Raw genomic sequence first — 15899 nt, forward strand, 5'->3', positions numbered from 1 at the left:
ACTAAGGCTACAATTCACATGGGCTTACCAAAATTGGACAATACAGAGATTGGAAAATTTTCCCTGGTCTGATGAGTCTTGATTTCAGCTAAGACATTCAGGTGGTAGGGTCGGAATTTGGCATAAATAACAGGAAAGCATTGATCCATCCTGCCGTGTATCAACGGTTCAGGCTGTTGGTGATGTAATGTTGTGGTTGATACCTTCTTGGCACACTGTGGGCCACATATTTTCAACTGAGCATTGTTTGAATGCCACAGCCTACCTGAGTATTGCCGCAGACCATGTTCATGCCTTTATCACCACAGTGAAGCCATATTCTAATGGCTACTTCCTGCAGGGTAATGCACCATGTCACAAAGCTCACTTCATCTCCAACTGGTCTCTTGAACATGACAATGAGTTCACTGAACTCCAGTGGCTTCCACAGTCACCAGATCTCAATGGAATATGGTGGAACTGGAGATTCACATTAAGGATGTGCAGCCAACAAATCTGCAGTGACCGCGTGATGCTATTACTATGGACCAAATCTCTGAGCAACGTTTGTTGAAAGTATGCCACAAAGAATTAAGGCAGTCCTTAAGGCAAAAGGGCTTCCAACACAGTACTTGCAAGGTATACCTAATAAAATGGCCACTGTTTATCCAGAATCTTGTCTTTTTTGCTTCATTCTTTCAGTCTCCCCTAAAATGACGCTGCACAGCTTACATATCCTCCCATGATTGCGCTCTGCAATGATCCACTTGAGCATGACCGTCAGATCACGGCGGCGCCTACAAGAGCGACCAAAAGCTGTGAAATTCTGTCTGTGTTGGTCCACTTATCACAAATACCCTGTCCTTTAGATATGTTTGGACCTGAATGACGCACGTTTTACGCAACACAGCAGCCTCAACAACGCGTTAATGTGACGAGAATCATGAGGTTTGAGACCGAGAGACAGATCAGATCACAGGAGAGCCAGAGGGTGTGCACGTGAAAACATGCAGGTGGTCTCCTCTTTTCACACACCACGAAATAATTAAAAATGAAGAAAACAAAAGGGATTCCTCTTCACTCCAGCACTTTCTCCATCCGTTCCTCCCACTTCACACCCCTGGTAAGTCATGGGCACAAGGGAAAATGAGGCATTTCCAAGGTTTGTGTGTGAAATACACCAATTCTCACAGAGCTGAGAATCTGCTTGTGCTGTGTGCCCAACATTGCAAATGTGTGGCTCTCTGGGAGAGAAAGAGAGTGTGTGATCTAATAGGGTCTGTATCAGCGTCTTGCAGACCTCTAAGCCACCCTTGTCCATTCGGGGTTTCCATAGAGACGGAGACAGGCAGCATAGTGGGCGCAGAGAATATGACGGAAGACAGGGAAGACCCACACACCGAATGAGGGGGTGAGAGATGACAACAAGAGGTGGGTGAAACAAAAGAAAAAGATAGTGGATGGATGAGAAAATAGAGTTGAGGGGAGACAAAGCCACGGACAGGGAGTAAGAGAAGAGGGAGGTTACAGATAAAGCAAAAAAAAAAAAAAAGAAAAAGAAGAGCAAGAGTAAGGGAGTTGATGGCGAGAGCGTGGGAGGCTGTCAGGCCCTCAGTCACAGGGGAGTCACTGTGAGGTGGCTGCAGTGACGACAGCAGTGATGTTAGCACAGGAGAACACACATGTACGAATGTGTGCACACATACAGCTGCATACACATCAATTCTCCTAATGGCCTGCCCACCCATCCACTCTCAACAAACAGTTTGAGACAAAAAGAGAACATCACCCACACATCTGTCATCCTGTCTCTTATGCTTCGGACAACACCACCAGGGTGACTTTTTGACTACTCTCACACAGGTTGGAAACAGATATATGTTTAATTTTTTAATACCTCTGTGTTAAAATATGTATTATGTGTCGGCACATGCTTCCCCTGCAAACAAAAGCATCAAGTTGGGGTCAGCAGGGATTAAGGCATGAAGCATGCGGTGCTATCTAAAGTGTGAATTGAGTTAATTATGGCTGCTAGCCAGTTTTATCCAGTCTCCTTGTCTCTTGGTCCAAATGAATTCTCTGCAACTTCTGTGGGTTAACAATTAATTTAAAATCTGATGATATTTAATTCCGACATCACCGAACCTGCTGCTAAATAACTCTACCAAATTATATTTTATGATCCTTTAATTACAGCTTTTATGCCTGATAAAAGCAAAGCAATAAATGGACTTGTAGTATTCATTCATATTTTTCATTCACTACCCTCCTTAACTTATACCACCCACATCCTCTCCCCTCTCCCCCCACTTACTGCGTCCCTCCCACCCACCTGCTTCTTTGACTGCTGTGACTCAGTCCTCTTCCAGCTGAGGGTACAAGAGGACAAAAAACCTTGATGAAAAACAGCCAAGAAAACCATTCTACTCAAAGAAATAGAGCAATTGGCAAGGCAAGTGGCTGCTGTGTGTTTAATTCTAATGACACCCACATACACAAACGCACACCCAGTGTGCACTCATCAAACATGAGCGCACGCATGCATGCCACCCCCACGTTGAAATTGATGCACTCTTTATCTGTCAGTTCATCCTTAACAGCCAAATTGGGAAGGCAGAGTGGAGTGTTTCAAAAATAGTTTTTCATTTCTCTAGATAGAAATGTGTCGTCACGACTCTGTGACATGGGTGGATGATTTCTTAAAGGCAAACTTGCCAGATACATGCCAGACGTGGAGCCTGAATCAGAAACCCTTGAGGAATCGAACCATGTTACTTTTTCTACACCCAAATTCAACCCACCTGTGCTATATTTAGGCTCAAGATGTTAACTCATCATTAAAACTCCTTTGACATGAAAACCAAGCTGTTCAGTGGTACGGAAAATAGAGGGCGATAATTATGTTTCCTGAATGGTGTGCGTGCCTCCCGTCAGCTTGTCTCTAGCATTTATTTCATTCATCAGCCTGTGGGTCACTGAGACCTTACTTTGCTAATTATGCAAACAAAATACAATATAATGGATCATAATGTCTGCCATGTGACGAAGACACAACCTTGCATAAGTGTCCATTAGTCAGAAGGCAGAGAGGCAGATTTACAAATGAGAGATAAAGCCTTTAAAGAGAAAGATGTGGAACTTTATATCCCTCATAATAGCCATGACTGCTATTTTTCACTGCTCGTTTTTGCCTGAATTTTTGCCATAAATATCAAGTCATTTGTAATGAGGACAGCAGATAAACTTAGCACATAAAGCGGTAATAGTAGATGATTTCTTTGTTGTAGCAATGCATCGTGAAACAAATCTTACACCATTGGGAAACCTATTTATTTTCCTTTTAAATGGTGCCACAATTAGAAGGAACATGCATTTGTGGGATGAGCAGCAGAGCTGAGTATGTGAGTTGTCCATCCATCCATCTTCTTCTGCTTATCTGGAGCATGTGAAGCAAGTCAACCCAGACGTGCCTTTCCCCCACAGCCCTTTCCACTTCCTCCTGAGGGATTCCAAGGTGCTCCCAGGCCAGATGGGATATATAATCCCTCCAGCGAGTTCTGGGTCTGCCTCTGGGTCTCCTCCTGGTTTGTATGTGCCCGGAAGACCTCCATAGGAAGGCGCCCAGGAGGTATCCTGATCAGATGCCCGAAACATATGGGTTGTGCCTGTGAAAAATTTGCCAAATCTTCTCTGCCAATGCCAACTGCTGGTTTTGCTGTTGCTATTGATTTGTTATGAGCATCTGGTACCCCCAGGTGAGGCCAAGCATGTGCCAGTCAGTGGTCAGTAGGTGTCTACTCCAAGAATCAGCATGCCACATTTAATTGATCTGGATTTGGTTTGGCAATAGGGCAACTTCAAGCTGATGTTCTGCAAAACCAAGTTGCGGCATTATTTGGAGTGAGCCCTTGTACGTTCTCCAAACTGAAGGCCAAGTTGCATGTAACGGTGGATGTCAGAGACAGGCAATGAAGTGGGAATCCCAAGAAGACCATTTCCTTACCCCGTCAGCATGTAGGAACCATGGGGTGCCTTCTACAGATCTGCAGTCAAGGTTTGCAGGACAATATGACTGACGGCTCTCTGCCCAGGCAATCCAGAACGGACTGCAAGCAGCCAATCTCTAGTCTCATTGGGCCTCAGGCCTATTTGCACTGGTATTGGCAACTTCTGCACTGGAACCTGAACATGCGGAGGACTGGTATATTCAGCGGCGAGTCCAGATTCTGACTACGGCAGTTGGATCAAAGGGAGCCAATCCTTGCTAAAACTGAAAGTAAGAATACTTGAGCCTCTAAAGCCTGGCTTCTAAAGTCACATGTCATAGTGCAAGACACTTTATCTCAAATTGCTCCCCCTGCTGCTTCAGTGGTGCGAATTGTAAGTAAAGGTGAGCTAATACTCATAGACACTGCATAGTAGCTTTAACCATCAGTGTATGAATGGGTGTATAGTGTCTTTAGAAAGCATTCACCCCCTTGGATTTTTTACCCTTTTATGATTTTATAAATCAATCATGGTCAATATAATTAGGCTTTTTTGACAAAAAAAACCTCTTAATGTCAAAGTGAAAACAGTAATCACATAAATTTTCACCCCATTGAAGTGACTAATGTAATTCAACAGAGATCCAGCCAGTTGGTGCTAGTAGTCTTACATTAGCAAAACTGGGATCACCTGAGTGCAGTGACTGTGTCTCAAGTGACTGTAGTATAAAGACACCTGTGTCTGGAAGCACCAGTCACTGGTTAATCAATATTCCTGGCTACTATTACAACATGAAGAAAAAAGAACAATCCAAGGAACTCAGAGAAAATGTTATTGATTTCTAAAGCACTGAACATCCCTGGAGTTCAGTTAAATCCATTATCAAGAAATGGAAGGAAAATGGCATATGTGTAAATCTGCCCAGATCAGTCCATCCTCACAGACTAACCAAGGAGAGGCCACCATGACACCTATGACTACTCTGAAATAGTTACAAGCTTCAGCAGCTGAGATGGATAGAGACTCTGCATACAACAACTGTTGCCTGGGTTCTTCACCAGTCAAAGCTTTATGGGACTCTCGTCTAGAGTTCACCAAAAGGTGTGTGGGAGCCTCCATGGACAAGTGGAAGAAAGTTCTTTGGTCTGCTTTTTGGCCATTAGACAAGACGCCACACACTGCACATCATTACCAAAACACCATCCCCACTGTGAAGCATGGTGGTGGCAGCATCATACTGTGGGGATGCTTCTTGGCAGTCAGTCCTGGAAGGCTTGTATAGGTGGAGAGTAAAATGAATGCGGCAAATATAGGGAAATTTTGGAGGTCAATCTCATTCATTCTTCAAGAGAACTACGGCTTGGGGGGGAGATTTATTTTCCAGGAAGACAATGACCTGAAGCATACAGCGAAAGCTACACAGAAATGGTTTAAAGACAACAAGATGAATGTTCTGGAGAGGCTGAGTCAAAGCCCAGACTCATTACTTTGCAAAATTAGAGATTTTTGTAATTTTTTTCTCAGAAAAGGAATAAATTATATTGACCATGCCTGATTAAAAAAAAAAAAAAACAGTTAAAAGGTGAAACATGTAAAGGGATGAAAACTTTTTAAAGGCACTGCACAATGGTCTGAATTAACAAGGTTTTCTGTTATACTGCAAGCATGTCTGTTTCACATAATGACTTTTCTTTTACCTAAGTCGATTCAGATTGCTTGTGGTGGTGGGTTTTAATGTTATAATGTTTAAAAATTTGTACCAACTCTTCTTCCTTCACTCTGGTTTTTGTTTTTTGGTGAGTAATAACCAGAGTTTCTTCGACTCTCAGCCTTATACATCATGCCTCATTTTAGCCTTTTAATGAAATAAAGTTTAATTTCTGCGGTGACTAATTCTCTTCATGGCACAGAAGTACTTTTCTCTTCCCCAGTGAGTGAATGGTTGAGCTGACATCATATGCCTGGTCAGAGATAAGACTCAGATCTGCGTGTCTGCTGTTTGTTCGTGTTTGTGCTTGATGGGGGTGCTGCTTGTGTGTTCTGATGTTTATGACTGTGATCCGTGGCACTGCTGCTGTTTGCACTGAAGCATGTAGTAGCATGGGACCAGGGGAGTGTCTCACTGTGTGAGTGTGTGTGTATCTGCACTGATTGACGTCACAGACGGCCACTCATTTCCATCTTGTCTGCGTGTGCAGAGAATAGATCCCCATCTGCATCCAGCTCTTCTCCCTCTGCACCCTTAACCTCCCACCCTACCCCCAACTCCCATCCCCTCCTGACACTTTCTTTTACTCTCCTTCCCACCCTGCCTCTTTCCATTCACTCACACTTGTACATCCTGCCCCCGTTCAGAGCAGTAGGCCTCATACAGGAGTCTAACACAAACATTTTAAGCCAGTCAGACAGCAGAGGAGTGAATGAGAGAACCCTGCTACTGAACATCTGTTCATTTCAGGCATCACAAGGTCCCGTCTGGAGGGAGGGCATGTGTCTCAGACTGTTTCATTCAAATGTCAGTGTGTACCTGTTGGCAGCTTCTGTGTGTCTTCATGTAAGTATAAGCATGTGGAAAAGAGTGCTGTTTTTCTCCATATCACATACGCACATACGCAAGACTCCCTAGTAACAACTGGACATCATTAAAATCACTTCCTCATAAAAGGTCATCCTCGTCTCCTGTGCCCCTCCTTGTGCGCACACTCCCACAAACACACAACGCTGCATGCTGGAGCTGTCATGAGCAGAATGATGCAAGTAGCAGCTTTGAATGGGCGAGTGTGGGGAGGAGACAGCGACTGGAAATGCGTGGGATGACAGAATAGGATGTGCACATGTTTAAAATTGGAAATAGTTGACTATCATAACCCATCAGAGTTAAGGAGGACAGAATGGGAGTGCACACCGGGGGCACAACTCCCCAGTGAGTACTACAGAGAGAAGAGGAGGAAGAGCAGACAGGCAGATAGGGAGACTGGCAGATGGGCAAACAGACAGTAAAACAGGCAGGCAAACATAAGCATGAACAGAGTAGAGACAAAACAATATTTGAGTATTGAGCTCACTGATGCCAATATACACAGTATTTTCATCGGGCAAACGTAGGCGCCTCAATGCTTGATGAGGTCTTAACATACAGTGCTGTGAAACATTAATGCCACCTGCCTAATTTCTTTCTGTCTTTCTTTCTTTCTTTCTTTCTTTCTTTCTTTCTTTCTTTCTTCACACCTGAATGTTTCGGATCAAATTTTAAAATTAGAGAAATACTAAAGGGAAAAAAGTCATCCAAACCTATCTGGCCCTGTGTAAAAAAAGTCCTTTCCCCCTCTTGTTAAATCTAGACTCTCCCCCCACTTCTCCACCTTTCTGAAAATGTGTGCTGCAACAAGCCTTTCTCAGATTTTCCCCTCATGATGTCATGTGGGGAGGTAGCCCCGCCCCCAGGTTCGGTTGGCCCTCCCTGCTTGGAAGACAGTTCTGCCCCATTAAACTACATCCACTTTCTGAAAGGGGCGGAGTCAGACAACTCATTAACATTTAAAGCCACAGACACAGAAACAGCTTGTTCTGAGCAGGGCTGAAACAGAGAGGTTTATAGACATGCAAAAATCCAATACTTAAGTGTGTTTTCATCAACAGACTTTACAGGCATGTTTTGGTGACCCCTGAGACCAATATAAACTTGTCTTAAAAGGGTAAAATATGTGACCTTTAACCCTCTGGGACCCCCCAGAAAACAAACAAACAATAAAAACACACTCAGGACCCTTGGGACCCAAGTAGAACCCTGTAGAAAAAGTGCAATAAAAATCATATAAATTAATATTCTCCACTTTCAAAGCATAAATCTTCTAAGCAGTGTTTGCCCTAATCAGACCTATAAAGTTTTCATTCATTTAAAAAATTTTTTTTTTACATTTTATGCCATTTTTATTAAAATAGCAAGCTGTATTTTAACATGAAAAACACAAAATATAATTTATAAAATGCAGAGTGGAATGTTTGGGGTGATGTTACTAGAGTCTTGTATATGTCAAGGAATTAAACAACACTGGTCTTGTTGCATTAAAACTTTTTGAGCAGTACAGGTTTATATCAAAAACTCATACTCTATCTTTGGAACTCAAATGGGTCCCTGCAGTGCTTTAAGAATCATAAAAATATTTATTTTTTCCACTTTCAAAGCTTGAATAACAAACAGGGAAAAAACTCCAAGGCACTCTCTTTAAGCATTAAAATGCCTTTATTTTCACGGAATGGTCATGTGTAGATCTTAAAAACACACTTCAAAGAGTTTCAGCTTCAAGCCTTCAGTTCATGACCTCAAGCTCAGGCCCACTTGGTTTATGCAGCTGGACAATGTTCCAACACACATCAGCAAGTCCATCTCTAACTTGCTTGAAAAACACAAAATGAAGGTGTTGAAGTGACTTGTCAAAGTCCAAACTTCAACCTGATTGAAATGTTGTGACATCACCCAACAGTCACATAATTACTCAAAGTCATCAGAGTAACTGTGATGACTCTTGAAAGGGCATAAGAGTAACTCTGCGACTGTTGAGAGGTCATTAAAGTAACTCTGTGACTGTTGAATGGTCATCAGAGTGAGTCTGTGACTGTTGAGAGATCATCAGAGTGACTCTGTGACTATTGAGAGGTCATCAGAGTGACTCAGTGACTGTTGAGTGGTCATCAGAGTAACTTTGTGACTGTTGGGTTGTCACCAGAGTACCTCTGTGACTGTTGAGTGGTCATCAGAGTAACTCTGTGACTGTTGAGTTGTCACTGGAGTAACTATGTGACTGTTGAGTGGTCATCAATATAACTCAGTGACTGTTGAGTGGTCATAAGAGTAACTCTGTGACTGTTGAGTGGTCATCAGAGTGACTCTGTGACTGTTGAGAGGTCATCAGAGTAACTATGTGACTGTTAAATGGTCATCAGAGTAACTATGACTGTTGAGAGGTCATCAGAGTTACTCAGTGACTGTTGAGTGGTCATCAGAGTAGCTCTGTGACTGTTGAGTGGTCATCAGAGTAGCTCTGTGACTGTTGAGTGGTCATCAGAGTAGCTCTGTGACTGTTGAGTTGTCATCAGAGTAACTCTGTGACTGTTGAGTGGTCAGAGTAACTCTGTGATGGTTGAGTTGTCACCAGAGTAACTCTGTGACTGTTGAGAGTTCATCAGAGTAACTCATTGACTATTGAGTGGTCATCAGAGTAACTCTGTGACTGTTGAGAGGTTGTCAAAGTAACTATGTGACTGTTGAGAGGCCATCAGAGTTACTCAGTGACTGTTGTGTGGTCATAAGAGTAACTCTGTGAGTGTTGAGTGGTCATCAGAGTAGCTCTGTGACTGTTGAGAGATCATCAGAGTGACTTTATGACTGTTGAGTGGTCATCAGAGTAACTCAGTGACTGTTGAGTGGTCATCAGAGTAACTATGTGACTGTTGAGTGGTCATCAGAGTAACTGTGACTGTTCAGAGGTCATCAGAGTTACTCAGTGACTGTTGAGAGGTCATCAGAGTGACTCAGTGACTGTTGAGTGGTCATCAGAGTAACTCTGTGAATGTTGAGTGGTCATCAGAGTAACTCTGTGACAGTGGAGTAATCAAAGGAGTAACTCTGTGACTGTTGAGTTGTCATCAGAGTAACTCTGTGACTGTTGAGTGGTCAGAGTAACTCTGTGATTGTTGAGTTGTCACCGGAGTAACTCTGTGACTGTTGAGCGGTCATCAGAGTGACTCTGTGACTGTTGAGTTTTCACCGGAGTAACTCTGTGACTGTTGAGAGGTCATCAGAGTAACTCATTGACTATTGAGCGGTCATCAGAGTAACTCTGTGACTGTTGAGAGGTTGTCAAAGTAACTGTGACTGTTTGGTGGTCTTCACAGTAACTCTGTGAAAGTTGAGTGGTCATCAGAGTAGCTCTGTGACTATTGAGTTGTCATCAGAGTAACTATGTGACTGTTGAGAGGCCATCAGAGTTACTCAGTGACTGTTGAGTGGTCATAAAAGTAACTCTGTGAGTGTTGAGTGGTCATCAGAGTAGCTCTGTGACTGTTGAGAGATCATCAGAGTGACATTATGACTGTTGAGAGGTCATCAGAGTAACTCAGTGACTGTTGAGTGGTCATCAGAGTAACTATGTGACTGTTGAGTGGTCATCAGAGTAACTGTGACTGTTCAGAGGTCATCAGAGTTACTCAGTGACTGTTGAGAGGTCATCAGAGTGACTCTGACTGTTGAGTGGTCATCAGAGTAACTCTGTGAATGTTGAGTGGTCATCAGAGTAGCTCTGTGACAGTGGAGTAATCAAAAGAGTAACTCTGTGACTGTTGAGAGGTTGTCAAAGTAACTCGGTGACTGTTGAATGGTCATAAGAGTAACTCTGTGACTGTTGAGTGGCCATCAAGTTAAACCATCCTGATAATCTTTACAGTGTAGTAAATGCTGTATAAATACAGCATGTTTAATTGTCAAAAATGTTTTCACATTTATATTAAAATAGGATATTACATTCTTTATTGGCATAATACAAACATGTTTTGGAGGGTCCCCTGAAATATGAATTAATAGCAACAAATAACTACAAAGATATGTCAAGAAAATAATCTCTTTGGGTCATTTTCAATCCATTTGTGCTTTTAGTGGTTGAAAAAGTGATGAGTTCTGATGCTGGTCTCAGATTTAATGAGCAAATTCAGTTGGATGTTTTAGTACTCATGTTTGAGATGTGGATATTTCCTGTTTCCTGTTCTCTGAATTAAATGTCTTCCAGATATTTTGTTCACTTGATAAGATTGCTCAACGCTGTTAAAGAGTCAGTGCTGATCACAGGAGACAGGGTGAAGGGACAGACTGCTGAAGGTGGAGGAGCTGATGGATATCACAAGAAGAGCAAAGATGAAAGACGGTGAGATCAGAAACTTGTTACTAATCAATACTATATTTCCTCACATCACTGCACCACATCTTCTATAGATCTCACAGAGGAGATGCTGGTCTGGTTGAAAACAGGATCTATTGAAACGCATCAAACAGCTGATGCAGACAGAAGATTAAAGAGAAATATGTCAGAAGTTTTCTAAAAGCCTTGAGGGTTTCACTTCTGAGTGTTTGAAATGTTTTTATGATGTGATCTGGTGTCTGCTTTTCTAATAAAAGCCCGGGGAAAAACAATGTCACTTTAAACACATCAGTGAGTTGATAGAAAGCAAAGTGTAAAGAGCAATGCGCGTCTGGCGTTCAAGGAACAAAGTTATAGCAATGCTGCCATCTAGTGGTGGCGCCATGCAATAGCATGCTGCAAAAAGAAAATATCGACAAAATGGAGCCCAGTGCTCGGCCATGACAATGCAGGTCAGAGGGGCTGAAACTGCTGCATGAAACAGCAGACGAACACCAACATGGCTGCAAACGCTGTGGAAGACACAGCTCATGTTATGTGGCGAGAAAGGGAAGACGCAGATCTGCTGTAGCATCAAAGAAAGAAGATCTGCTGCAGTCAATTGCAGCTAATTAAATCTGCTTGAATGTCTTTGCATGGGGGGCATTGCAAATCGTTTGCACCATGACATGAAAAATATATTTCAGTGCAATTTTCAAGCCACAGAGAGTGGGGTTTTATCTTGAAAGAGCACATTAAACATATACAAGCCACACACTCAGACTGATTGAGCTGGGGGCAAGAAACAGAGAAACACAAGGCTCAGAAGGAATAGCTCATTCTTTTTGTGTTTGCTTAATAGACTATATGCGTTTTGTCCAGCCTGCTCCTGCGAGGCATCTAACATGGCTGTCTAAATGCAGCTTTGTGCACATAATGGTAACATGGAGCTCTGTGATGCTGCTAAACAAATCTGGGATTTTGTTTTCGGGAAGAGGTGAATGTGGGTCACAGCACTTCCGCTTGAGTTCCAATAGAGTTAAATATGAATATTTGAAGCCTACAGGGGGACAGAGATGTGGGATGGCTAGATTGTCTGGCCCTGCTGAGGGTAAAGGCCTATGGAAGAGAATATCTGAAGAGCTCTATCACCTTCATTCAGTCTTTTAAGGTTGTGGAGGCCTCTCCTTAGTGTATGAATGTTTCTGTGATTCACAGAATGGATGAATTCTTAGTGGAATAGAGGAAATGTCTTCTAATCAGATCTTACAATGGTGGCACACTGTGCCTGACATTACTTCCATATTGATCAGCAGCTGCAGCATAAACAGATGATTTCAATCCATGATTAACAAGAACCAAGCTATTTGCCTTCTTGTATTAATTTGCATCCTGCTGCAGCATTTGATTGAAGTGGAATTGTATTTAAAGGCAGGTTTCACTTAATCAGAAGCCACTGCAATAGTCTGCATTCTGTTGAACATCTGTTACACCTTTCTACTGAAGATCTGGTTTAAATCTTATGAAAGAAAAGCTCTTACATGCGGTTAGTGTGGCCTGCATGCGCGCCTAGTTGAGGACAAGATTATGGGCTAAATTATTCAGGATTTAGATGCAGAGTTACTGCTTTGGCTAACTTAATCCTGGACTGTTAAGTCACGTGATTGCACTATTAATACAGTATTGATTGTGGCTGCAAATGTGGCTATTATGCTGCTGATATGCTGGCTATCACTTATCTCTTAAAGAAACAAACTGGAGACAGAAATTCGAGGAAAATTCCCAGGACTTCTTTTTATTAAGAGAGTTTTAGAACATAAGAGAGGGACCAGACACCTGCATTTGTCAGAGGTTTCCAAATTCAATTGTTTAAAAAAACCAGAGTGTTTAGAAAAGCCGACATGACAGCGTGGATGGAGCAGGAGCTGTTTTACACGCAGGGTCGTCTAGGAGACAGGTCGGAGGCTATCGCTGTTCCCGGAATGTTTCACATGTTCATCTTCCTCTTTCTTATGGACAACACACTTCAACACGCTTTATTTTTTAAAACACTATTTCAATGAAAAAAAAAAAAAAAAAAAAACAAGAGACAGAAGCAAAGGGAACTCACTGCACATTTAGAGGTCTAAAAGAATCACCCACATTAACATGGCTGAACCGTTAATAAAACATGGATAAAGGCTGAACTGGAGGGAAGGGGGTCTAATCTGTGGCGAAAGAGGAGAGGAGAGAGGGGGGTAGACTGGGGAAGGAGGAAAAACACAGGACTACACAACTCACAACATAGCCAATCCGGCAGGGACGCACTTTCTACACCACACAAGCCTTCAACAATCATGAAATGCCATTTAAAAAAGATTTTAGTGTTTTCATCTTGCTTGCAGACACTTGATATGACCACTGCAAATCTGCAAGGCGCTCCATAATCAGCTTTGCTTTTTGTGCTAAAAATCTGTAAGGATACTTATAAAATCATCGATAAAAATATTCCTCTGTTAACAATACGCCTTGGAGGGAAACCATGTGAGAGACTTGGGGGGCTGGCTGGCTGGTTGGGGGTTCAGAGGGGAAGGGGGGGATTGTAAAGGAGGAGGAAGCTTGGGCAGTGGTGCTACTCGGACTTGGCCTCCTCCTTGGCCTCCTCAGGGGCTGCCTCCACCTGTGAAGACAGAGCAGGAAGGTAAGGTCAAAACTTTATAAAAAGTTTATAATAACCAGCTTTTAACGCTGCTAGAGTTGTTTTAGTCACTCACCTCGTTGGTCTTGGCCTCTCCATTCTCAGAGTGGTTTTCCTCGTTAGCCTCAGCCTCTGCGTTCTCCTTTGCCTTCTTGGTCTTCTTGTCCTCCTTCTTATCATTCACAGCCTTCTCCCTCTGCAAGGTAGACAAGAGAGCAATTACAGTGAGAAATATTCACGCATCACCCTTTAGATTTAGATTGTTTTGGTCCAAATTACTTCAAAATAAGGCTTACCTTTGCCGCCTTTTTGGCCTTTGGTTCCGGCTTAGGTACAACAGGTCTCTGTGACAAAAAAAGCATGGGAAAACCTTTAATTCATGTCAAGTGCACACTTATCACAACTTGCTTTGCTTTTGGCACATTCATCAAACTTCTGAAACTATTTTCAAGGAATGCTACCCAACTGTTTCCTGGTAGCAACTTTTCTTCAATTAGACATAATCTAAAGGTTTTATATCATTAAAAAGCGGCCCAAAATGTTATTAGGACAAAATTAAGACAATACTTACTAAAGTGATGCATTTTTTTAGCTGTTATTACTCAAAATATTTAAAGTTAGCTTTATTGTATCATCGATACACTTACTTTCAAGCAAAAACTCTAATTTATTGTTGGGCAATATACTGGATTAATTTAAGATTTATTGAGCCAAATTAGGACCTAATGCTGAATTTATATAATCTGGGCGAGTAATTTAGCTTTATTATGTAAATATTGGATGTTTAAAGGGTTTTTCTAAGCCTAAACAGTAGTTTCTACACTTCCTTATGTTTCTCTTATGGTAAAGTATTATACATGTGATTAAATATGTGTAGAAATACTTTTAAACCTTTCTATCACGTTTCACTCATTTATTGTCTGATTTTTAATGATATTAATGAGTTTTTGTTTATTCTTACCGCCGATAACCGAGCTGATCTCCTCTTGGGCTGAAAAACAACAAAGATTGTTAACACGGTTGTTCTCACATTGATTGGCACTGTATTTAAACTGATAATACCATCACTGTTCCCAAACAATGATTATAAGATTTCTTAATCAAAAGTATGTGGTTTTACTCTTCTTACCTCCTCCTTCTCTCCTCCGTCTCCTCCCTGCAGCAGAAAAACACAAGAAGGACAAGTTAAAATAGAAAAACTTAAAAATATCATTATCAAGGGTTTCTAGGGTGTTTTTATTCACAAGGAACAGTTGTTAAATACTTAATGGCCATATTTTGAGTAATTACCATTATGTTGTAAAAACTTTTCAGAATCACGAGAAAACAAAAAATTATTTCTAATACAGGTCATTTTAAAGGATTACAGCCCAGGTGTTTAAGGCAACTGCTTGATTTGAGGGATCTGCTATGAGAGCTGAGCCATGCGGTCCTCTGAAGCCATATTTTGAGGGCCCGGGCCCTGCTTTTCCCTTTCACTCCCCCATTTCTTTCTCTCATTCAATGCATGAAGCTCAGATTTGAAAGCTGGCGCGGGAGTCTTTGAGAGGGGGGAGGGACCTGCTAAGGCTCATGCACGCCATCAGCCGGCAGATCCACGCCACAGCAGCCATTTGGGACTATGAACAAAGAGAGAAAATATATGATTTTATTGAAACGCGTCAGCAAATGTTTGTTTTTGCGGCCAAAATGCAGAGTAAAGGCACCAAAGCATTTTCTAGTGGCACTTTTGGCCGGTTTGGTGGCGAAATGGCGATAAGTGAAGCATTTGTTCCCGGTAGGTCGGCGACGAAGGTGGACAAGAGCTGCAAAGCATGGCTGCTGCTTGTGCTTTAACTGCATGGAGACCAAAAGAGACTTCTGACTCCCCAAAGGACAGCGGCTCATGGAAGAAAACGCAATTTTTAGGCCATATCCGCGCGGGAAAATATTCATTCTAACACACAAAAAATGTATTTTATATATAGAAATTAGGCAAAAATTCCCAGCAAAATATAACGGTAATACACTGCGTTATAATTAAGTAATGTCTCATAGGGATGTCTTCGCAATCGTTTGCATTACATTAATAGCTTATATCTCCTTCAAAGTATTTTTGATATTTGGAAAATACGTACCTTTCTCTTGGGCATGTTGATCTCTTGGAGGTGTTCTGGCAAATTTCACTAAAAACTGTTTTCTTAGTGGGTTCTGTGCATGTGAAGACGAGTGTCTCCCTTATGCTCGGCAGTGTAGTAAACACACTGGAACAGAGAGGCGAGTGGTTGAATGGGGGGAGGGGTGCGGCTAAAGGCATGATTGATAGGCCCTCAGCCAATCAGGTGACGCCATTCTGGGCTGCAGAACACTTGGAATTTTGGAGCCGG

General features: G+C 42.1%; 1 protein-coding gene across 1 annotated transcript; it reads right to left on the reverse strand.

The window, feature by feature from the left end:
• Positions 1-12624: 12624 nt before the first annotated feature.
• LOC121516377 (non-histone chromosomal protein HMG-14A-like) lies at positions 12625-15806 on the reverse strand. Its single transcript, XM_041797645.1, has 6 exons — positions 15651-15806; positions 14663-14689; positions 14495-14524; positions 13830-13877; positions 13610-13729; positions 12625-13515 (listed from the first exon to the last, which is right to left on the reverse strand). Exons 1-6 carry the CDS (start codon positions 15663-15665, stop codon positions 13468-13470), a joined length of 288 nt encoding a protein of 95 aa, XP_041653579.1. The 5' UTR covers positions 15666-15806; the 3' UTR covers positions 12625-13467.
• Positions 15807-15899: the final 93 nt, after the last annotated feature.

The sequence above is a fragment of the Cheilinus undulatus genome, linkage group 10 (genome assembly GCF_018320785.1).
Source record: "Cheilinus undulatus linkage group 10, ASM1832078v1, whole genome shotgun sequence".
NCBI lineage: Eukaryota > Metazoa > Chordata > Actinopteri > Labriformes > Labridae > Cheilinus > Cheilinus undulatus.